At 40.1% G+C, this 25228-nt stretch overlaps 3 protein-coding genes across 5 annotated transcripts; 2 read left to right on the forward strand and 1 right to left on the reverse strand.

The window, feature by feature from the left end:
* The first annotated feature begins 4008 nt into the window (after window positions 1-4008).
* On the forward strand, window positions 4009-12813 carry LOC131345731 (uncharacterized protein C6orf118-like). The gene is made up of 11 exons (XM_058378775.1): window positions 4009-5399; window positions 5553-5656; window positions 5764-6371; window positions 7094-7216; window positions 7433-7492; window positions 7958-8070; window positions 8148-8206; window positions 8513-8721; window positions 8807-8860; window positions 10916-10977; window positions 11101-12813. The coding sequence occupies exons 3-11, from the start codon at window positions 5772-5774 to the stop codon at window positions 11144-11146; spliced, it is 1326 nt and encodes a 441-aa protein (XP_058234758.1). The 5' UTR covers window positions 4009-5399; window positions 5553-5656; window positions 5764-5771; the 3' UTR covers window positions 11147-12813.
* Window positions 12814-12980: 167 nt separating this feature from the next.
* Window positions 12981-15821, forward strand: pla2g12b (phospholipase A2, group XIIB). 2 transcript variants are annotated; one of them, XM_058378806.1, is made up of 4 exons: window positions 12981-13356; window positions 13969-14045; window positions 14704-14869; window positions 15135-15821. In XM_058378806.1, exons 1-4 carry the CDS (start codon window positions 13026-13028, stop codon window positions 15251-15253), a joined length of 693 nt encoding a protein of 230 aa, XP_058234789.1. In that variant the 5' UTR covers window positions 12981-13025; the 3' UTR covers window positions 15254-15821. The 2 variants fall into 2 exon arrangements, with proteins under 2 accessions (XP_058234789.1, XP_058234781.1); XM_058378798.1 differs by having other exon boundaries at window positions 12984-13356; window positions 13969-14057.
* Window positions 15822-17157: 1336 nt separating this feature from the next.
* Window positions 17158-24639, reverse strand: oit3 (oncoprotein induced transcript 3). Of its 2 annotated transcripts, none has more exons than XM_058378753.1 (9): window positions 24238-24639; window positions 22072-22446; window positions 21865-21978; window positions 21183-21305; window positions 20986-21108; window positions 20382-20542; window positions 19452-19864; window positions 18767-18866; window positions 17158-17792 (listed from the first exon to the last, which is right to left on the reverse strand). In XM_058378753.1, exons 1-9 carry the CDS (start codon window positions 24311-24313, stop codon window positions 17634-17636), a joined length of 1644 nt encoding a protein of 547 aa, XP_058234736.1. In that variant the 5' UTR covers window positions 24314-24639; the 3' UTR covers window positions 17158-17633. The 2 variants fall into 2 exon arrangements, with proteins under 2 accessions (XP_058234736.1, XP_058234745.1); XM_058378762.1 differs by having other exon boundaries at window positions 22072-22517; window positions 24238-24637.
* Window positions 24640-25228: the final 589 nt, after the last annotated feature.

The raw sequence follows: 25228 nt of genomic DNA on the forward strand, positions 1-25228 counted from the left end.
ACATGCACTATATTGCCAAAAGTTTTGGGACACCACACTAAATCATTGAATTCAGGGGTTGGGCTTGGCCCCTTAGTTCTAGTGAAAGGAACTCAATGCTTCAGCATACCAAAACATTTTGGACAATTTCATGCTCCCAACTTTGTGGATGACTCCTTCCTGTTCCAACATGACTGCACACCAGTGCACAAAGCAAGGTCCATAAAGACATGGATGAGCGAGTGGGCTCACCAACTCCATATTAAATTCTTCTGCATGTGAAGGCAGACGTCCCAGTTTTGGTCTGGCTCGCAGTCTCCGCTCTAATTCATCCCAAAGGTGTTCTATGGGGTTGAGGATCAGGACTCTGTGCAGGCCAGTCAAGTTCCTCCACACCAAACTCACTCATCCATGTCTTTATGGACCTTGCTTTGTGCACTGGTGTGCAGTCATGTTGGAACAGGAAGGGGTCATCCACAAACTGTTACCACAAAGTTGAGAGCATGAAATTGTCCAAAATGTCTTGGTATGATGAAGCATTAAGAGTTCCTTTCACTGGAACTAATGGGTCAAGCCCAGCCCCTGAACTGAATGATTTGGAGGCGTGTCCCAAAACTTTTGGCAATATAGTGTACACCTCAGATAATGGACACAAATATAGAAACAAAAAAAGCTTGAATACCAGATCACTTCCATACTAAATACTGAGCAAAGAGAGATTTAATGTACACAATAAGTGTCAGAGAACAAACTGTTAGACACAAATGATTTCAGGTTTCATAAAGATTATTAAACAACAATTTGACTAATTTATAAAAGTACATAAGTATAAAAGCACAGTAAATAATAATAATATTAATAAAACAGCATTTATCCCGTCACATATGGATACTGCTTTAATTTCAGTTCTTCTGAACTCTTTGCACAAGAAAGCAGCCCATTGTACAAATCAACACTGAGATTAAAATAATCAGCAAAGCATTAACTTCCACAATCAGGACAGTTATATCTAATTTCCCAGATCACAGCAAAAATGATTATTATACAGCCACATCAGTTATTGTTTGTTATTGCTATGTTAGCTGTCTACTATAGTATACTGGTGCTTTAAATAAAATCATTACTATCTTTTACAGTTTTTTACATCCAAATCTGCTAAACCGTATAGGAATTACAGTCCGATTACAAGCACTCCCACACTTTCTCCCTTTTTAAGAAAACAAAAGTAATTGGACAGTTGGCTGCTAAACTGTTCCATGGCCAGATGGTCAAGTGTGGTGTTTGTATTAGGAAAATGTTGCTGTAAACTCTCAGTATGAAGTCCAAAGAGCTGGTACTGTCAGTGAAGCAAGCCACCATTAAGGTGAAAAATCAAAACAAGCCCATCAGAATGATGGCAGAAACATTTGTTGAGGCCAAATCAGCTACTCTGTATGTTCTTAAACAGGAAGAATATGATGTGAGTTCAGGAAAAGTAAAAGGCTCAGAAGACTTGGGAAAACAACAGAAGTAGATGAGAGAGGAACTCTTTCCCTAGCAAATAAAAACCCCTTTCACAACCGCTGGCCATCTCCAGAACACCTTCCATGAAGTAAACATCGGAACACTGATCAGGCATAGCATTATGACCACCTGCCTAATTTTGTGTTGGTCTCCCTTTTCCTGCCAAAACTGCCCTGACCCGTCGAGGCATGGACTCCACTAGATCCCTGAAGGTGTGCTGTGGTATCTGGCACCAAGATGTTAGCAGCAGATCCTTTAAGTCAAGCAATTTACGGGACTTAAAGGGTACTTACTTGACTTAACAGATATTTTTCATGGATACTGACCACTGCAGACCAGGAACACACCACAAAAGCTGCGGTTTTGGAGATGCTCTGATCCAGTCGTCTAGCCATCACAATTTGGCCCTTGTCAAACTCGCTCAAATCCTTACTCTTGTCCATTTTTCCTGCTTCTAACACATCAACTTTGAGGACAAAATGTTCACTTGCTGCCTAATATATCCCACCCACTAACAGGTGCCATGATGAGGAGATAATCAGTGTTATTCACTTCACCTGTCAGTGGTCATAATGTTATGCCTGAATCGGTGAATCTGTGTCAAAGTCAACAACCAACAGTTGATGGCTGATGGACTTCACAGATGGTTTAAGATCTAAACCACTGGCAACCCTGAATACACTGAATAAGGATGAATAAATTACAGTTTCTTTTCTTCATTGCTGCTAGACAGGAATTTTGGTTTCAAGAAATAATTTCTTCACTGGATAATTTCAGCAGTAGATCATGCACCCATGGCCACAATAATTACTAATGGAATAACCGTATAAAACGAGAGAGTCGTAAAGGATGTCTCCATCTTTCTACACACGTATTTGCTTTGAATAGAGAACCACTAGTTGCAACAATACAGCAAAATGACAACATTATGATTAGCAAAAATGCAAAAGGTACAACACTGTTCCCACAACACCCAGCCAACCGGCTTGCTTTGCTCAGGTCACTAAGGTTATAGAATCACATGCAACAATATTAGACTCCTCTGTGAACAGGAACAAATGAAAAATAATGCTACTACATGGGAATAACTGGAATGCTGCATCCCAGAAACCAAATTCTTAAAGCATGCAAATGAACACTATGTTACACAATTTTTGCTGATTTCTAATTGTTTATGCCTCAAACGTATTTTACCCTAACAAATGAATCCCAACAAATGAACGGATCTTGCCGAGTTTGCTTTGCCCGATTACTTTTCTCTAATAAACATTTTCTTACTGGTCAGTACCTAACCTAACATAACCAAACCAGGGAGCCTCTACACAGGCTCAATTTGTGCAAGACGTCAATGGCTGTGTATTTCAAGCCCCTTCACTGAAGACAGCCAAGAATTGATAGTACATGACACAAACCAAGTCATAACAGAACAAGCAGTAATGTCTGTCCAGACTATCAAGAGTATTGACCAAAGCCAATACGAGACTTTGGGATTTGTGAAGTGTTCAAGACAAGTCACTGACGTAATCCCCAAGAAAAACATGCCTTTGTTCCAGAAGTCCTCAAGTGAAGAAGTCATCTAGAAATTCATACCAAATTTCATCCCTTGAAGAGCAATGCACAATTCTCTTCTCTTCTCAGTGTCAAGGAATGGAGAGGAACGTGAACAAATTTTTCCGACATGAAAACCAGATTGTTCCAACTGCTCTGCTCATGGGAGAACTTAGATCTTGCACAAAGTCTGATCTTATCTGCTGCCCTGACAAACTACCTCAAAATCTTTTAGAAAGCCGTTCTGTTAAAGCCAAAATCCTTAATGGATCAGCAATAATCAACAAATAGTCAAACATTTGATTCTTGTTGCTTTCAATTGACTTGTCTGGCTTAATAATACACATTTAGTCACCAAAAAACAAACAGTAACTATAGAGGACAGAATTAAAAAAAAAAACATACAACTGTCCAAAGTAAATTGTCATATTTTATAGAAGAGGTGCACACTATTGTCCAACTAGTTTTAGAGCAACCTTGGAGGAAATAAAATAATAAACTGATAAAGAATAATGAGTAAGGGACCGTCAACAAAAATTAATGCCACAAACAACGACGAAAGATTCAGGACTGTAGTACTTTACAGGTTATCTGAATTACTGTAGTTTTATAGTACAGTACAGAAGGATTTATGACTTATTTCAAGTGCAATATCACAAAAACTGAGTACAAATTAAACTAAAAATACAAATCCAGAGATTTTAAGACAATTCTAATGGTTAGCCTTCCTGGTGGGATGTATGAATAGAAGAGCAAAATTGCATCCTTTTAAAGTATTAAAGTTATACACACATATATAATTTTATTATATTTTTATTGTATATTATATACTATACGTGTAACTATTCTAATACTACAAGTACTCATGCTTGAGGGTAGGCGACTACAGACTTTTGCGTAGAAGTCTACGTCATGCACTTTTTAGACGGTCCCTTACAGAAAGTACTGGCGACCTGCGGTTCTCAGAGTTTAGTTTCAGCCAGAATTAACGGGAGAGATTATTAAAACATATTCAATTGAAATAAATTAAATTCAATAAATAAGTAATCGTGTTTAGGGCTTTAACCACGTGACTGAAAGACAACCAATAACAGATCAGAACGCGCTGCTATAGCAACCTGTGTTAGAACCTAACAGGTACTGGTAATGCTGGACGCCCAGTTCTACACGCAAGGCGAGTAAACAAACTGTATCTTGCCTACATTATACATGTTTATCAATTATTATTTTTACACTGGTTAATTATTGTATCATAAAAACAGTTCTGCTAAATTGAGGATAGACCAGACTGGAAATTTATTACAGAAGATTCCTTATATGGAGAGTATTAGACATTTTCTCATTTGGTTTATTAGCAACTCAGGCATAACATTATGACCACCTGCCTAATATTGTGTTGGTCCATCTTTTGCTGCCAAAACAGCCCTGACCCGTCATGCACGGTGACACCTTTCTAGAAGAACCAGCATTAACTTCTTCAGCAGTTTGAGCAACAGTAGCTCGTCTGTTAGACCACACGGGCCAGTCTTCACTCCCCATGTGCATCAGTGAGCCTTGGCCACCCATGACCCTGTCTCCGGTTCACCACTGTTCCTTCCTTGGACCACTTTTGATAGATACTGACTACTGCAGACTGGGAACACCCCACAAGATCTGCAGTTTTGGTGATGCTCTGATCCAGTCGTCTATCCATCACAATTTGGCCCTTATCACACTCGCTCAAATCCTTACGCTAGTTCATTTTTCCTGCTTCTAACACATCAACTTTGAGGACATAATGTTCACTTGCTGCCTAATATATCCCACACACTAACAGGTGCCATGATAAGGAGATAATCAGTGTTATTCACTTCACCTCTCAGTGCTCAGAATGCTGTGCCTGATCGGTGTATATTGTCTATTATATTTGTAAATTCCCATTTTCACCCAGTGTTTTGAATGATTGATTTGGGTACAATGTGCAGTTAAATATTAATACATTCTGGGTTGATGTGATATAATAATTAAAAAAGAGAACATTCTCTCTGATTTGCTATTCAAATACATGTGATTTGATAGATTCACATTCATTCACATTCAGGAAACACTTTATCCTGGGAACACTGGGCGTGCGGTAGGGACACAACTCGGACAGGATGGCGGTCCAGCACAGCTCATTCACACCTATGCTCAGTTAAGCACAGCCAATTTGGACAGTGGAGGAAAAACACACAGACACATTTGAAAGTCCACACACACAGTAACCCAAGGTCAGGATCGAAGCGGGGACCCTGTGTGCTGACAACGTGACCTGTTGTGTCGCCCTTGAATGAAATACAGTAAGGTTTATAGACAGACAGAGATCAATCCACCCACCTCCACCTTCACAGGTCAGTTTATCAGCAATCATTAAAGTGTACAAATACTGAGTGTGATCTGCTGCTATCTCAAGCTCATCCTGTGGAAAGAAAGCACCATATTGTGTATATATTATAACGTGTTGCTAGTGTTTTAACCACCTTTTTACACTTTTATCCATCCAGCTAACAGCAGTCCTGTGATCAGAATCAGAAAAAGGACTAGAAGATAATTAACACTCCACGTGCATAGAAAAAGCTTTAGTAAACCTACAAGCTGAACCAAGGAGGTAGGTGTATCTAATAAAATCATCAGTAATATACTCTTACCAGTGCATTGTGTCAGTCCCGTGCTGAAGGTGATCCAGAAAAAATGATGAATTCTCTCCTTTGTCAGCTTTAGCCATGTCTGTATCAGGCAGCCAAACTCTGAGGCGCTCAGACATGCAGCGCCAGTTAAAGGAACTTATTCATAGTGTGGAAAAAGCGCACAAAGCTGACATACAGACCTACAGCTCAGGTCACCTGGGTCCTAACAGTCTGGCTCATAGAGCCCTTAACTGCAGGCCATGCAAGCCCATATGGAACAACCCCAAGTGTAAAGACAAGGGTCAGTCAGTTCAGAAAAGGAGCAAAATGGAAGCTAGCATGGATGAAATGACTGATGCCCTGCACAGCTTCACTATAGACACCACACTACAGAAGCCTAGGATCCAGGAAAGGCCAGAAAGTCCTGGTAAGGAATTGCTGACCTCTGATCTGACAGGAGTTCAGGATGTGGCCGAGCTAGCTAAGCTGAGAAGAGTAATACAGGAAAACAGGTGTGCAGAGTCTGACACGGTGGAACAGGACAGCTGCTGGTTCACACACTCTCACAAAGCTGGGCTTACCTGGAGTGATCCAGGGTATCGGAGGATGCAGGTTTTAAGGACAAAAGACTTGACCACCAGGAAGTGTTTGAGCGGTCGAGAAGCAGCGAAGCGGCATGAGCGCAGGCTTCAACAGGTCAGAATTACAGAGAGTGCAAAAGTTTGCATTACTTTACTTTTGACATGTTCTGTTATTAATGCAAGTTATATAACTGGACAAATGATCAGATGATTACAGAAATGTGGACTGTTCCTCTTGTCTCTGAGGACTTTTCATTTCTCCAACTCTCCTGATGTTTGTATTGGATTTTTTGCAAATCTCCCTGGCAGTTTTTTAGTTATTAGTCTTTAATTCCTTGGAAGTGTCCACGTTTTTGAATTCTTTAAACACGGATATCTTTTAATCCCTTTCTCCAGCTCTTTGAAAGGCCAATATTTTCCTTATATTAAGTCTTGTGAAATGTTTTCCTGGCCCATGTGACGCATGAACATGACCTCTCACAGAAAACTGACTGCAGCGTCTAAGTCTTATTTCATTGATTTGAAAGTAAACAGTGAAATAAATGACTGATAACTCATTGATAAATAACCTCACTGATAAATAACCAAGGTCCATCTTGAATGAAAACATTTCAGACATGAAAATGTTAAATATTTTATTTCATGTTTAAACTCTGAAGCCATATTAGGGCCACTGTGAATCTCTTGAGCTTGACTGATGGGTTCCAGGCTCGGCGAATGTCTGTGCTTCAGTACGCAGACAAATTACACTCTACTTAGTCATCTCGGAGGACAGCAAGAGACTGATGCACATTTCCGACACAGGAAATTGTTAATGCGTGTGTGCGTGTGTGTTAGGCACTGAGGAAACTTCCTGCCAGTGGAGGTCCCTGCAGAGAGCGCCTCACCGTATTTAGTGATGTCTTTGATGACGTGTGTGACGGCTCACCTGCATTCGGCAGCGTCCTCCGAGAAATCAAGGTGAGACTCTATAATGCCTTGTTAAAACACAGACACGCGTCAGACACCCACATCTTTGACTAATGAGCAAATCTCACTGGATTTATTTTCCAGTCATTTACACACATATTAATCTCACGAATGTTATAAAAGTGATCCATTTCACTTTTCCACCCTTAATTAATCTTAGATCACTTTTAAGTATGAACTAAGCACTATTTGACCTGTTGTATACAGACCGAGTATGATTTGTACTTGGAGTCACTCCTTTCCTCCCAGTCATCTCTCCAGAATGAGGTGAGAGCTTTACATTGCAGATCTCAGGTCAAAGAAGAAAAAAAAAAATACAGCAGTCAATAGTTGTTTGTAAAAATGTATAAATAACAATAAAAGAAGACGATCTCTGAAAGTAAATGGTCTTGACATGGTTAGAGTTAATTAGATATTGGGATTATTTCTATAAAATGCATCAAAATGGCAGGGGTATACTTAAGGTTTATACCTGGTTAGGAGTTCCTTTAAGGTACAATGCTGACGTTTGAGACAGATGTCAAAGCCCTCATTTATCAGTCATCTGATAATGTGTGTGTCTGTGTGTGTGAGCACCAAATGTCCTCCTAAGAATAAGAATATCTGTCAGTTTAGGCATCAGGCTGGACCCTATAAAGAAACTGGCTTCATCTTGCTTTAGGTTAGAGTTAAGATTAAGCTTAAGTGTAAGCATTATTAGGTAAAGTCCTTACAAGTATATCTTGTGTTTAGTCTGTGTCTACCTCCTCCGGAGTCTCCACAGAAGCAACAGAGTTAAAGGAAGCAGCAAGCCATGTGTTATTACTGGAACAGGAAGCCAAGAGAGCTCTAGAGGAAAATGACAGGTATTATTTTAAAGTCATTTTCATTTCATTTTGCTCAAAACTAATAATAGAAGATGGGTTTTTTTCCCCCCTTTCAGAGTCCGAATAGAGTATGAAGATGCTCAAGCCAAAGCTCTGGTAGACCAGAAGGAAAATGGTACAAAGCACTACAACAGATGTTTACCCATAACCCCGAGCAAATCATTCAGCACTCACCACACTCACCATGTTTTACTGTCACACAGATGTTTAGGACAAACACTTACAACTAAGCATCACACAGTTAGCCAAGAGGATTTCTCAGATGTTTTAATTTCCCAGTATTATTTCTAAAACAAACTATAATCATCAGCTGAATATATTTACAGCGCAGTCATATTTTATAACTCATTGTATTAAAACAAAGTAATGGGTGTTTCTAAATCATTACATTTAATGTCAGTTTGTTTTTTATTTTTTTAAGAAAGCTGCGAGTCAGTAGGTCCATGTGATGAGAGTGTGTTCTCAGGAGTGAACCAGTGTGAATTGTCCTCCCTCGGTCAGCTGGAGGCTAAAAGCTGGCAGGTGTGGAAAGTGTGGAATGAGGTGCAGAGGCTCCAGAAAGACATCCGAGAGACGATGGTGTCCACTGTTACCACCAGCGCTCTTGAGAACGGCATCATAGACACAGAAGTACTGTCTTTTTTTTACACTCAGTTAAGAGTACAACATTGGGAACTTTATGTTTTCATGTACGTTTTGCTTTTTCTGTCTCTAGGATGAAATCATGAACTTTGCTGCTTCAAATGTGTTTCTTCAGAGAACCAATAAGGTAATCATGGACAAGATTATATGTATATATGTATATATACACTACTCACAAAAAGTTAAGGATATTCGGCTTTTGGGTGAAATTTCAGGATGCACCTAAAATGCACTATAACCTTTACAGGTGAACTTAATTTGACCTTCTCTACACTTTTGAATGCACATGTCCAACTGTTCAGTGTTTCAGTACTTTTTGCATAACTTGCTGTTCTCTAACAAGGTGCTTAACGGCAAAATTCACAACTGGTGTTTGATCCATGAATCGACCAATACATTTTCTGGTTCAATTAGAATTGGTATTTAAACAGTCCTCTTCATCATGCTGTTCACATTTCGATATCATGAGACCAAGACCACACCTAACAATTGATCAACAGTACCTCGCCATTGCGAGGCTTCAAACAGGATGTTCTCAGAGGGAAGTGGCCACTGAGCTTAGAGTGTCACAGAGTGTCATCAGCAGGTTGCGACAGAGATACATAGAGACTGGAAGAGTCACAGAAAGGCATAGAACTGGACGTCCTTTGGCTACATCCCACGTTGATGACCGCTTCATTGTGAACAGTGCCCTGTGGAACCGGATGATGAATGCCACTCAACTCCAGGCACATTTAAGGGAGGTGAGAGGCACCCAAGTGTCACGTCAGACCATTCAAAACTGTTTACATCAGTGTGGTCTGCGTGCTAGATGTCCTGCAAGGGTACCTGACCACACCACCAGGCACAGGCGTCATCGTCTTGCATGGGCCAGGGAGCATTTACGCTGGACGAGGGACCAGTGGGCCTCAGTCCTGTTCTCTGATGAAAGTCGATTCATGTTGAGCAGAAATGATGGACGCCAACGATGTTGGAGACGTCAAGGAGAGCGCTATGCATCAGCCACTGTTGTGGTGGTGTTACAGTCTGGGCAGGTGTGTCTACTCAATACAGAACTGCCCTACATCTTGTGAATGGTACAGTGACAAGCCAATACTACCTGAATAACATCATTAATCCAGTCATTGTGCCCCTGCATGAACAACACAGGCCTAATTTCATCTTCATGGACGACAATGCTCCAGCTCATCGAGGTTGCATCATTAGGGAACGGCTGCTGGAGGCTGGGGTACCTCAAATGGAGTGGCCTGCACTTTCTCCAGACCTGAATCCCATAGAAAACCTATGGGATCAGCTGAGTCGCAGTGTAGAGGCTCGTAACCCTGCACCCAGGAACCTCAATGACCTGAGGGCCGCCCTTCAAGAAGAGTAGAATGCCATGCCTCAGCAGACAATAAGTCGACTCGTGAACAGCATGAGACATCGTTTTCAAGCTGTAATTGATGGTTAAGGGCACTTGTTGTGGTATACCCACCACTGGCTTTTGTTTCAGTAAATTGTTTGAGATGAGGAAATCACCATTGCATGCTTCTACTTAAATGCCCTACTTTCATGATATAATATCACTGTAGTGTGAACTTTTTCCGTTTTCCATAAATTTCACCCAAAAGCCAAATATCCTTAACTGTTTCAGTAGTGTATATACCAGTCAGGCATAACATTATGACCTATTATGACATCATACATTATGATGAACAGTACTGTATTCGTCCCCCTTTTGCTGCCAAAACAGTCCTGACCCATCATGCATGGTGTATTTTAATACCTTCGCATCCTTTGCTCCCCACGTGCATCAGTGAGAATTGGCCGCCCATGACCCTATCGCCGGTTCACCACTGTTTCTTCCTTGGACCACTTTTGATAGATACTGACCACTGCAGACCGGGAACACGCCACAAGAGCTGCAGTTTTGGAGATTCACTGATCCAGTGGTCTAGCAATCACAATTTGGCCCTTCATCAAACTCGCTCCTTACACTTGCCCAGCTTTCCTGCTTCTAACACATCAACTTTGAAGACAAAATGTTCACTTGCTGCCTAATATATCCCACCCACTAACAGGTGCCATGATGAGGAGATACTCAGTGTTATTCACTTCACCTCTCTCATCAGTGCTCATAATGTTATGGCTGATCGGTGTATATATATATATATATATAAAGAGTCCTTTCCTTCCTTTAAAGGATCTTGAACAAAACATTTCAACAATCCTAAGAAAAGCAAAACTCAGCGAGGAGACATCAATGTATGTACTGTTTTACAATCATAACTTTTTTCACAGCATGAGAATCAATATTTAGAATTTATTAAGCATCATTCATGGTCCTTGGTCCAGGCTTGTCCAGACTTTGATTTGTCTCATTTACAGGCAGGTTTGGGAGGAGATATGGACCACACTGAATGGACATGATTAGGACACTCAAGAATGAGCTACTTTGTGACTCTGACTTCTGTGTAAACATCTGCATGGGGTGAAAATTTTTAGCTCTTTAATGACGGCAAACTAAATAGAGAGGCAGCAGGTCTTGCGCATGACAGGAAGTGGCTTGTTAATACCAATATGTGAGAAACTATTGCTCTAAATAGGATCCTTTATACATCTGTCCTGACTAAGGAATAACTTTTTGTAATCTGCTTCCAATTGGTTACTTCATAACACTTTATTAATGGGTGATTCTCAAATGATGGTCACTTACCAGCAAAATGCTCATGATTTTCTTGTTGTTTGACGTTACTGGATGAATCACTGGAGTTATTCATTGTCACTGTGTTACAAGCATAAGCTAGATGTACTTTCCAAGACTGCATCAACAGCCTCTCAAAACACTCCAGCATCAATATATTCTTTAATTAAATCCTCTTCAATTTTTTTTTTGGTAAATAATATTTTACTGAAAGACAGAAAGGTTTTAAATTATAAAAAATAGATAATAATAATAATAATAATAATAATAGTAATATTATAATAAAAGTAAATAATAACTTCTTGTGTAGAGACAAGTAGAGTGTAAATCTACTGGTGCTGGTTAAAATGGCAAATTGTTCTAAAATTTGGCCATGAGTTTCTTTTTAAATAATTAATACCATTGACAAGAAATGCAGGAACAAATATTCTTTTTTTAAATAATTTATCATATTAAATATTATTAATATACATATATCATAGACCCCATTCTTATGTTAATATTATAGCTTGTATTAATATTTTTTCTTATAAACACAAATGTATAAATGACAAATTTTTTATGCCTGCAAAAACCGAATAGAAAAATACTGGCTACTGAATGAAGATACTTTTCTTCAATAAGTAAATGACCAAAAATAATATTTTTATCTCCTGTGTTTAATTGAGATCTCTAGATCCTATATAGAAAATTCTAAAGGGTACACAAACTTTTAAGCACTAGTGAATGTTCACAACACTTTCAGTTTCAAAGAATGTATACACTGATACTGATTCATTTTGCTTAGGAACATTTAAAATTATACAGTTCTTGAAAGAGTAAGAGAAACCATGTCATGAGGATGTGTTATAAAGGAACAGGGTTTGTCACCATATTGTGTGAATGACTCAGTCTCTGCTGTTCTGAAGAGGCCAAAAACATTTGGACTAATGAGAGAGTGTCAGACAATAAAGTCTGTGGTTTATCAGTCAGACACAAAGCAACTGATAGCATCACTTTTCATACAGCATGTACTTTTGGAATCAGCTACATAACAGATACGGTGACGAGGAACTCTGAGGACGTGCCATCATGAGGAACAATGACCACAGCCAGCAGTTCCATACATGCTGCCCTTTGACCGTTTGCTGGCTTGCAGTGATTGTATGTTTATGTTGTTCATCTGTTTAACCACTAGATGTACCCAGAACCTTGCCAATGGATTGCAATAAATCGCCCATCCCAAACACTGCATACTGTATTCTGAAATATAGCTTCAGCTTCAAACACTGGCACTTTAGATTGTTTTAGTATGAGATATTGATCACCATGGTTTAAAAAAAATTTTTTTAAAAAAATTAAAAAAAAAGACAGAATTAGTCTCTTCAGCTAAAGAAGATGGAGTGAAGAGGATTGTATTTTAAAAAAAAAAAAAAATTAGAATAAAGGAGGTGTGTGGCTCAAAAACATGCTCTCTCCCCTAGCATGATACTACTGTGCCCTTTGACCTTAGCACCAGTCAGTGCCTCGCTGTCTGCTTGATCTAATCAGGGCTCAAAGTCCTATCCATGAGGCACTATCAGTGGCAGGCTGTTACACTCTTTCACTCCACAGACACTTGTCCCACACCATGTTCTCTCGCTGTGCCCTCGTTCTTCTGCTCTGCCTCTCCACGGGCCTGGCTGCCACACTCATCCCTTCCATTGCTGCCGAGAAGCTTCCTTCATCTCCTGATCATGCAGCAGCTGAAGAGTTGAACAAAGTGCCAGAGGCTGAAGCAGCTAAAGCAGAAGCTCCTGCAGGGGGAAACCAGGCTAGCTCTACTCAGGACACAGAGGACAACTCTGAATGGGGCTTGAGCTCCATCAGAGGCAGCTTTCAAGCCGTCAATGGGTATTTTGACTCGCTGCTGGAGCTGATGGGAGGCCGTGATGGTGTGTGCCAGTACCGCTGTAGATATGGTAAGCAAGCCAAGCTAAATGTTGATGTTGACAGAATTGTGACGTAGTTTCAGTGAATGGCTCGGCCTTTACTTTAACACTCTTGGCCATGGACACCCCTTGAAAGTCATTCTGAAGGGAAGTGAGAGGGCAAAGCCTGGTTCTGCTGTTCATTTTGACTTGATCAATGCTGGTGTGTTGGTTCATTAAACTAACACTGGAGAGTCTTAGGTGTTTGCTAAGTCTTACAAAACTATTGCTTCAGAGTATTATCTCTATCAGAATGAGTTCAGCACTCATATAACTTAGCAGATAATATCATATTTATGCAGACAAAGCTCAAGATCATTGCTCAAGTCTTTATTGATTACTGAACCTTTCGTCCTTTCCTGGGAATACACAACACTCTAGGGGTGATAGACCTAGTTTATTATTATGCTTGTAACAGAGAATACAGTCTTAGGAAAAGACTAGCTTTATAGGAGCTACCTAGAATTGTCTCTGAAAGGGAAAACCCTCTGATTGATATATATATATATTGTTTTGCTACGCATACAGGATAAATCTGAGCATGTCTTGGACTGCGTTTTCTCCTGCATGTAAGGTAACACAGGCATGTTTGTTGATTGACAGGTAAAGCTCCACAAGCTCGTCCAGGCTACCAGATGCCTGAACCCAATGGCTGCACCTCCTCTTTGCTTGGTTTCCAGGTACCGGATAGTGTATGTGTCTTCTGAAACATTACTAACAGACTAACACCAGCATGTCTTTCCATTTTCACGACAGAGCTCACAAATACATTATGGTGTTTTTTTCCAACCAGGGTTTTTTAAGGGCTCGGTGAATAACTAAAGGAAGAGAAAGACTTGAAAGAGAATGCTTAAGTTGATCCATTAACACTTCTGAAAATAACGGTACCAAACGACACTTTTTTTTTTGCTACAGGGATGGTACCATCAAGCGGACATATTTGTACCTTTAGTGCGAAATAATCAGTCATACATAATCAGACCTTACCTACTACTCTGAAAGCTAATTAAAGCTATAGATAAATGATACTAAAGCTAAAAATCATGCACCCTTGATGGTTCCACCCATGATACATTACAGCCAGTTATCTTTATTTATGAAGGTTATGAAGAGTAAATTTTCCACCTGGGGTTGGGAAGCAATTAGGAGATGGAGATCTCTTGGTTTCTATTTCTCTTAAGTGTTTCTCTTACAGAAAAATTAAAACCTCCTTAGGAAGTTAGGACCCGTATCCACACCACCAAGCAACACCTTTTCCAAGAGCATCTAACAAAAACACATAGTAGTTTTAAAATTTCCAGCATGCACTAATTCTACACAATGTTCTCCCACACATAGATCGACATGGGCATCCCAGCCATGACCAAGTGCTGTAACCAGCTGGACATGTGCTACGACACGTGCGGTTCCAACAAGTACCGCTGCGACACCAAGTTCCGCTGGTGCCTCCACAGCATCTGCGGGGATCTGAAGAAGAGTTTGGGCTTCGTGTCAAAGGTCGAAGGTGAGAAGTGCTTCAGTTCGCATACCCATGACACATTTGTGCTTGCTTGAAGTAAACAAGAGAGGAGTCTCATAGGAGCAAACTTGTGATATCGATACTGTTAAAGATAAGCTGCCTGTTCCTTTGCATGATGACATTTCTATTGAACTTTGTACGCTCTGACGTCTTATCTTGCTCTTTGGCTTATCTTATAGCTTTTTTGTGCACTTGAGTATTATTAATGAGAGTATAAACTGCTTCTCGTTTTTCTCTTTCTCTCTCTCAGCTTGCGAGGCATTTGCAGACACCATGTACAACACGGTATGGACTCTGGGCTGCAGGCCGTTCATGAACAGCCAGAGGGCAGCATGTATCTGTGAGGGAGAGGAGAAAGACGAGCTGTAAGAACTACCACTCCTCCTGCCAAGCACAATGACTCACCATTACCAAGTGCCGCCTTCAAACTCAAGCAGAAAGAGCTCAGCGGACTCCAAAGAGAGGCCAATGGTGCGAAAGACTCATGTGGAGCGAACAACAATGAAATGCTTGAATCCCAGCGTTCTGTTCATGCCTTTTTAATATTATACACATAGAAATGTAGCTATAGGTTTGTGTTTACAGGTAAACTCCTATGGTTCTGTGGGAGGGGAGCATTTCTATAACATTCCTAATTTATGGTGAAGTTTTTCTGAATGAGAAGAAGAATTTTTGTCCAAAAGTGGAAAGATCATTCAAACAACACATTACGACTGGCTTCTTTCCAGTGTCAGTGTGCCCTTCAGACTAAATTCAATATATTTTCGTAATTTATTAAAGTGTAGCGCTGCTACTCAAATGAATCTTTTAGTCATTTATACAATTCAGACTGGTTTTATTTCACACAGACTAAGCACATTGTAAGACACATGACTTTTGCATCTTCTAAACATTCCTAAGTTATTTTGAACTTTATTCTGAATAAATTGGAAACTCACATTGTTGTAAGTCTTTTTCTAATATACATGTCTAAAATGGTGTAGGTCTAGGAAGGAACAAGGGTAAATCTGTTTCTACTAATTTAGCATAGTAACCGGATATGAATATGTTATTCAGATTGAAGAGATGTGTTCTCTCAGAATGAAATGATTAAAATGATTGCCAGGAACATTCACAGGGCATCCGGCTGGGACCAGAGGTGTGCATCAGGACTTGCAACAAAAAAACACATGAGCAGGAGGTTTTTACTTTCATACATGTGGTCAGATACGATGCATGACCATGTTCATTTGTAATGATCACGCTGGTATAAATGATCGAAGGCATGCACAAAAAAAAAAAATAATAATACCGGCACATAAAGGATTAAAAAGAGTCCTCCAGTTGAAACTAATTATGAACCAGAGTGATCCAGAGTAGCTGAGGTTGAGGAATTCACACCCAGTGCTAACAATGCTTACATTTTCCCCAAAAAATTCCTGTGCTTCCAGGAACATAGTGGTAGGGTTCTCATATATATATATATATATATATATATATATATATATATATATATATATATATATATATATATATATATATATATACATACACAGCCACACATACACAGACCAGGCATAACATTATGACCACCTGTCTGATATTGTGTTGGTCCCCCTTTTGCTGCCAAAACAGCTTTGACCCATCATGCACTGTGTATTCTGACACCTTTCTATCAGAACCAGCATTAACTTCTTCAGCAATTTGAGCAACAGTAGCTCATCTGTTGGATCGGATCACACGGGCCAGCCTTCGCTCTCCATGTGCATTAATAAGCCTTGGCCACCCATGATCCTGTCGCCGGTTCACCACTGTTCCTTCCTTGGACCACTTTTAATAGATACTTATCACTGCAGACCGGGAACACCCCACAAGAGCTGCAGTTTTGGAGATCTGATCCAGTCGTCTAGCCATCACAATTTGGCCCTTCATCAAACTCGCTCAAATCCTTACCCTTGTCCATTTTTCCTGCTTCTAACACCAACTTTGAGCACAAAATGTTCACTTGCTGCCTAATATATCCCACCCACTAACAGGTGCCATGATGAGGAGATAATCAGTGTTATTCACTTTACCAGTCATAATGTTATGCCTAATCAGTGTATATTGGGTTTAAATCCGAGTATAGATATGGATATTTGGAACTTACTATGGAAATTAACAGATACAGATCTAGAAAATGGTACACCCTATTATAGATATACTGTGTGTCATAGCTGTGACATAAGCACTGAATTCATTAACACAGAACTTTAACACAGTAACTCTTTTGCATGTTAACATGCCCGGTGAGGTTGCAAGCAAAATGTGTTTATTTTGGGCGAAATAATATTAATCCATGTGAAACCTGCCATAGTATCTATCTATGAACTGTTACAAAATATAGAGAATTTATTGTGTAAAAAAATCTGACATGCATAGTAAAAGTGCTGTCAATAGACATAAATGTACAATCCATATTAACGGTTATATAAATATGAGGCTGAGTAAATGGATATGTTCATGTTTCAGTGCTTCCATTAACCCCGGAGAAAAGATGAAGTTATGATGAAACAAGAGAGCGTGTCATTGGCTGAGATATACGTGAGTGTGATGTCAGCGCATTTCTGAGTGATGTGGATGAATTGAGGCTGAGATGCATGTGCACACTAATGCAGTTTCCAGTTGGCTGGTGAAATTATGGGGTTAATGGAGTCTATGTACAAGGCATGGTATGATGATGTTTGAGTGAACACAGAATCAAGGTTATAGATGGAGTTGTGAGTGTGTGTTACACATCTGGCAGAATGAGAATGGGTCCTCCAGTCAGTGTGCGTTTCTCCTGGTGTTGATCAGTCCAGAGGTCTCGTCTCAGACGTGTGCGACAGCCCTGTGTACAGCGTGACTCTCCCTCACCGCACACTAATACCCGGCAGTGCAGGTACACCTCCTACACACACACGCACACACACACAAACAAAAGGCATTGAGTCACTGTCAGAAGCAGCAAGCATAAAATCACATTCACATATTAGTTTTACTATTTATGTGGAGTATTTTTATTATCGACTTTAGTATTGCTGTACGCAGGTTTATTGACTTCTATATTGTCTAATGATTACCTCAGGAAATACTTTGGTTCTTAAAAAACAATACATAAAAATGATTTTTTGTGTTGTTGTTGTAAGGGACAACCTAATGTCCTTACAATATCTAAAACGCTGTGTTATAAAAACCTGGCCACCCACACACAACAGTAAAGATTTATTTCACCTCTTCTTTCTCTCGCTTTCTGTCCCTAATGGCAAACTTCTCGTTTGATTCCCGTGTGTGTGTGTCTGCGTGCCAGCACGGTTTGTAAGGCCATTTCTCATTTTAGACTTCAAAATGACGCTTAGAAGCACCCTCAGTAAGACCTCTGGCAACGTCTACATCAATGGAGACTCAATAGTGTTCTCTTAAATCGCTAAAACCCATTGCGATTGTTAGTTGCAGATCCCAGCAGAAAGATACTTCAATTCATTTATTTTGTGGTTGCACTGAGAATAATTAGGTTTGCACAAATATAAAACATCTGACTGAACAGAGCATGACTTGTTACCTAATTTCATCTGCAGTCTTCATTATGTAATTTACAGCTAATGTGATCTGCATAAATGTGCAAATTATGTGCATTATGTGAGCCGCATAAGGTTAATTCACTGAAGAAAAAAAATAGAAATAGAAAATGAGTTTGGGGGAAAATGATTCATCAGACATCGCCCAAGCATCCTCCTTTTGCTGTTATATCCATCCACCCTGGAAGACTCAAGGGTTATCTTACCGTGTCATCAAAGCAGGACTTAGGGTAATATATGGAAAAAGGGCTTCTCAATCTCAAACAGTTGACTATGGGAAGGTCTATCTGTGTGCACATTCACTCACTCTGTTGTCACTGCCTATGAACTTGAAGACAGGAACCTGGTAGTGTTTGGAGAGCTGGTCTTTAGCTGAGAGCTGGCGAAGGGTCTCATCTGAAATACAGCTGAGAGAAAGAAAACAGGCTAAAATAGTCGACATCTTCTGTTCTAGTGGGACATTGTGACACTGAACATCACATGTGTAACCAGACCTCCACTTAACTCTGTAGTTACTGATGTTCTTCAGCTCGGAGGTCATAATCAAGCACTAACTACAAACAGCTAAAATATAGCCAGAAAAATCAACTATGGAAGAATTACTGAGGCTATTTGAGGACTAAAAACAGATTACCAATTGGCCCTACTGGTCACATGCCCAGACCACTAGTAGGCTCTTGACCATCATGGTTGAAGTAAATTAATCATTATACCCGAGCCAATGAATGTATAGCCGCAGAACTTGGAAAAATGTTTGGCGTGTGAATTTGTAACCAATAAGTGGTCAGTTAGGTCCTAAATGTTTTAACTGGACCTAGATAACCACAAAAAAAAGTAGAACTGTGTCAATCAAACTGTGAGTACAAACTAAAATGTGCCAAAGAAGATTTAACATGCTGTCACTGTTGGCTAGTAAGTCAGAGCTTGTTAAAGAGCTACTGGACTGTGTCCTTTTCCAAAGTAAACCATTTTGGAGAACCCAACTCACTCACCCGTCTTTAATGAGGTAATATTTGAGGACTTGGTCAGAGTTAGGGCCAGGTGTGGCAAAGCAGGTCTCTACAAGTGCAGCAAGGCCCTCCACACGCTCTCGTGGCTCTATGCCAAAGTACAGTGCGTCACGTAGACGTAGCTGAGGAGGACTGTTGTACGGCTCGGAAAACTCTGCGCTCTTAAACAGCTCCAGTGTGAACGGGAAGACGCCCTCACTGTGTCCTGACAGCTCCAGTGCAGAGCTGCGTACACTGGGAAGGTAACCATCTGATACATCATAATGGCCTGGGAACTCACACGTTATGGGCAGCAAAAGCTTGCTGGTGCGTACAATTAGATCTCCACTGCTGGTTGGACTTGACTTTGGAAGCCCGGTGACCAAATTTGTGGCAATAATTTTGTCATCAATTACCTAGAGAGAGAAAGAGACAGAAAAATTGTAGCTAGTGTTCCAGAGGCTCTTGCAAAGACTGATGACCAGGATATTTCAGCCCAAAATCATGTTGCCTCTGCCAACTGATAAGATAAGATAATGACCCCAAGTACACACCAAATCAAAACAACAATGATTAAAGGAACAATTACTCATCCATCTTTGTCTCTGGATTAGAACTTTATTAAAACCAAAGTGTACAATCCTATAAAGAAGATTATAAAGCGGCTTCCTGTTTCTATACTAAGTACAGTCTATTACAAGATACTGCTTGAATGTTTCAAGGAGCTTACCTGACCACTATAGTCAAAATCTTTATACTATTATTTACTCTTCTACATTGTTAACATAGTCTAATACAGCTAAAAGCCTTCTTGCACCAAATCAAAGTCCTGTATTTTCTTATGGAAGTTTTACTCAGATGAGTTCCTGAGTGAGCCCAAAACACCTTCAATGACAAATGAAGATTATTAGTGGTTTTATTGTTTCTCCTCACCTTGACCACGGTGCCGCAGGTCTTCAGGCTGAAATGAAGGTTGATGTGAGTGCCATTAGAGACACCGCGACATGAGGAATTTGACAAAAAGAGCTCCAGGCCACCCACAAGGTCTTTGGGAACAGACACATCAATAGAGCTGGGATCGCACTGCACAGGCACTGGACAGGAATAGACACACCTTTTTAATAACAGTAATCCAATGGAAAAATCTTACTGGTTTTCAAGAAAAGCTGCTAAACCCTATGTCAACGCTTCCCCAATTCTAAGTCTAGAGCCAGAGTAATCCTAGTAAATCCATCACCCTAGGCCCAACATAACCCCAACACTATCACAAACCCTGCACCAAACCTAAGCCTGGGGCAATTTCAACACTTTTTACCCCAAATGCAAATTCAAATTCTAACTTTAGCCTAATCCTAAACCAAGATCAATCCCAAACCAACCATAAGTCTTGCCAAAGCCTAAACCTTGAGTCTAACCCAAGTCCACTCTAAACCTAAGAATTTCTCATTGTGAAAAGGAAAGGTTTCTAAATAAATTTAGGTATTTAGTTCCCACAGATATATCAGTGTACATACATATCAGTGTAGACTTAACTGACCCTGGCAGCTTCGCTTGTCCTCCCCCAGCATCAGGCCTCTTGGACAGTGACAGTAATAAGAGTCATCCTCTGATGAGCAGCCATGGCTACAGCCTCCGTTCACATTGTGGCAGCCTGCGATCTCTGCAAACACCGTAAATCAACATCCTTATCTGTGTAAAGTGTTTTGTATTTACTTTAAGCTATATTAGTCTTACCATTGCAGGTCTGGCCATTGGCATCCAGTACTCGGCCTGGACCACACTCACACCGCCATGAGCCCTTGGTGTTCACACACATCTCAGCACATCTGCCATTGCTACTCTCACACTCATTTATGTCTTGTGTGAAAAACAAGAGAGAAAGACAATTGTGAGTAAATGACAGCAGGGAGGCTAAATAACTAAACGATGATTTACCATGTGACAGAATGGAGCTAGTAGTTATTTAATCCTAAGTGGTGATTTAGGAGTAATGAAATCCAATACTTTCTCCTATTTCACTCTCATTCAAAGAGAGAATGGAGATTAAAAATTTGCATTCTAGTTGATAAGACAGTAATTACACAATGACAGGGATTCTGCAAAATGGCTGTCACCCCAAATTAAACAACACTGTTATATCTACCCAGTCTTCTTCCTTGTTTGATTCTGCCCTGTTGTCTGTATTAATCTCTACTGTTATCACTCAGTGGACAAGTATTCTTTCACTTTTGTCTGCAGGGCTTAGAAAAATTTAAATTACCCTTAGTCTGGATTTCACAGTAAAATCAGAAACATTAAACTTCACGATTAAACCAATTCCCCTGACTGCATTAATACTCAACATTTCAAAAACGACAAGAAAACTTCTTAGACATTTTCCAATTATCCATCCCTCACATTCTCTTGGCTTACCCACCCAGACAAGTTTGGGAGTCTGGCCCCAGAACAGTTCCAGCAGGACAACGGCACTCTAGTTGCAGTGGACAGTCTGGACCAGTGCACTCCACCTCATCACAGATGTCGTAGAAATCTACCAAATGATCCATGTTCATATTCTCAGCAATTAAATCAAAGAGATAAACAAAAATGTAGAAACATAAGGCAGGCAGGCAGGCAGACTTACGGCCACAGTACACGTGGAAGCATACTGACGGACGCGGCAGGCGGTATACATAGTAACCCCTGGGGCATGCTTTCACATCCACCATCCCACACCAGTGGCAACAGTCATCATTGAAGCTTGCACATGTAGGCAATGTGATGATGCCATCGGAAGGCTGTGGGTGGGTGCCGTTGAGCCAGATTGGTGCGTGGGTGCCACAGTGGTTCTCCTCGATGCAAAAGGTGGGCATGGCGTCACCGGCCAAACCAGTGAAGCGGTACCACTCACCGTCTACATGGCGGTCACACAAGGGCACACCAGCCGAGTTGTTGACATGGTAGTCGGTATTCCTCCAGGGTTCGTTCAGGCTGATGTAGGCCGAGCAGGGATCTGGAGCTGGCCATGGATGAAGGTATAAAAATGGTAGTGTAATTTACCAAAAAATGAAAGTACAAACACAGGAATATCTAAAAAAAAAAAAAAAAAAAATTTTGAAATAGTGCATCACAGTGTGGAGAAAATGCAAGTTTGGACAAAAATATTTTTTTCCTCAACACTGACTTAATAAATCCATCCTAACCCTCAGGAGGGAATAATCAATAAAAGCTTAACCGAAGATAACTAACTAAACACAGAAAATTGTTAGCCAGTGAAACAGTGTGTGAGAAAAAACTGGACTTGTGAAGTCAGACTCAATAACGTTGAATCTTTTCTTCTCAGTCAGGTGAGCAGGTTTCAGAGAACGCCTCAATTCAGAGAGAATAAGTACTGACGTATCAATATCTTTCTCTCTGCAAACCCATTAAGATGGTAAGTAGCTAGTGCATGCGTCCTGCTGTAAATGACAAATGAAGTGGAGTGAACAGAGTAATATGTAGAATAACCTACAGAGCAGTCGTCTAGTGGGTTTTTGAGATCAACTGATGCTATAGGATTTGGGTAAAACCTGGCTTTTTGCTATAGTCTGGCTCCAGCTCCAGGTATTAAGAGATAAAACTTACTTGGACTGTTTCAACTGTCTTGTTAAGATGATGCAAAGACAGAGTTTTGCAAATGCTTGACCTTTATAGATTTAAACTAGAGAGTCCACATACAAAGCTATTACTCTGGACACACCCAGTGTGTAGTATTCCTCGTCCCTGCACTTCCTTTGCACCATCAAAAGCAGTCAGTGCAGTCGAGTGCAATCTAGTGAAAGCAGGCAAACTGCGAAGAAGTCTATCTCTATAGGATGTTCTGCTAATACGGGAAGTAACAGAGGCCAAGGATCAGGTCAAGGTGACATGCTGTAAACACAAGATTCCCGTACACTGCCAAAATAAATCATTTCTACTCCCTTAACTCCATCTAGCAACTAGTGACATATCCTTGTTTTTTCTGATGGCCAGAGTAAACCCTAGATAACTGGAGTCTGGGAGGATTAGGTTGAAATGATGTGGCTAAGACATTATATAACATAAGTCACATGACTTGTCCTGGGTCAAAAAAGAAAAGTACTTTTAAACCAGTGAATTTAACACAAGTTGAACTCTGCATCATAAAGTGATATTTATTGAGAAATGTATTTAGACATGAAAGCCTACATTACAATTTTTATCTACTTAAAATTATTAGCTCCCTATAATTATTAAATTTACTGCGTTCATGACCAAACATAATATTTCTCATTCACAAAACAAATCAAATGACCGCTATTTATTACCAAAAAAATTAATTGTCCTAATTATGTTAAAAAACATGAATAATCGCCCCTTGTACTTTTCTGACACTTTGTAGAGTTACAGTGTGGAAATGAAAGAAAAATTTGATATTTTTTGTACAATAGCCGAGAAGGCCACTAACTCTTCCATATTTGCATTTCAATTAAAGCCCACAAGATAATTTTAATTAAAAAAAAAAAAAAAAAAATCTTTATTTAAGGGGGCTAATTACTGGGTCAGTCTGAACCCACAAGTTGTATGTTTAACACTCTTGGTCCAGAACTTGGTCCAGCAAAGTCTTAAAACCTACATGTTTTTCCAAACTGCTGCATTTTAAATTCAGCAAATCAGTATTAACTAGTTTCCTGACTGGCTACCTTGAGATCAAATGTCCTTCATAAATGTATAGAACATTCTGGACCCATAGAGACAATTGACAATAAGAAACATCTATATGGAAAAAACATTAAAAATGCACTGCACATACCTGTGATCTTATCAGTGGCCACAATCTGGAGGGCCGACAAAGCTAAGAGCACATGCATCAGCCAAATCAACAGCATGGTGACTTCAGTCTAACACAAGTGGGTCTGTTGTGAGATTTGTGGGAAAAGGGCAGGGTCTTTAAAAGCACTACATGTAGGATGGATCCGTGTCGTGTATTGTGCAGAAGAAGATAGGACATCTGTCTCACCTTGACCTTCAGTCCTATCCTCTAGCCCCATACAACACACACCTCCGGCCAGTGACAGGATCATCCTTTCATTGTTTCCAAACCAATCAGTCCTCCATTGAGCTCATATATAATCCACATACCGATCCTGGCAGCTGCCCAGAGCTCCCTTTAATCATTGACACCGCATTTTCTATCAGTTCTGGCAGCAAAGGCCTGACCAAAGCAAGATTCGCCAGTGTTTAATTAAACAAATTGCTTCTTTAATGAGTGAGGTCATTAATAAGCACAAGCTGGAATGTGTCATATGTCATATGAGATCACTGCATGTGGTTCAATAGGGGCATCTTCATTAAATCTTTGCACCAGTCATTGGGTGCTAAAGGGGGGTATATATATTTATATATATATGTTGGTTGAGGACCCTCACATCACCATTTGTTTGTACGCATTCATGCATAGAATTTAACATTTGTGCAGACATCATAGCTGCAAATTCCATTCTTATTGGATAGGAAGCAATGAAGGACTACAGGAAGAACAAGAGCAAAGGATACAGATTTGAGAAGGTCAAGGCTTAGCTGTTCAGTCCTGATGTAAACATGTGAAATCAAGTTGAACCTCAAACCTGGTTTCTCAACCATGTGGTCAGCTCAACTGCTCTATTCTCACGATCAGGGCTTGAGTAACCGTGGATTTTTACACAGTATTACAAATCACAACATTTGCAGCATAGATACTGACTACCGTTATCACACAGTACTGTATACATGAATTTGGAGTTTGAAAGAAAATCAGAATTACA

Source organism: Hemibagrus wyckioides, linkage group LG03 (assembly GCF_019097595.1).
Source record: "Hemibagrus wyckioides isolate EC202008001 linkage group LG03, SWU_Hwy_1.0, whole genome shotgun sequence".
In the NCBI taxonomy this organism is placed as follows: domain Eukaryota; kingdom Metazoa; phylum Chordata; class Actinopteri; order Siluriformes; family Bagridae; genus Hemibagrus; species Hemibagrus wyckioides.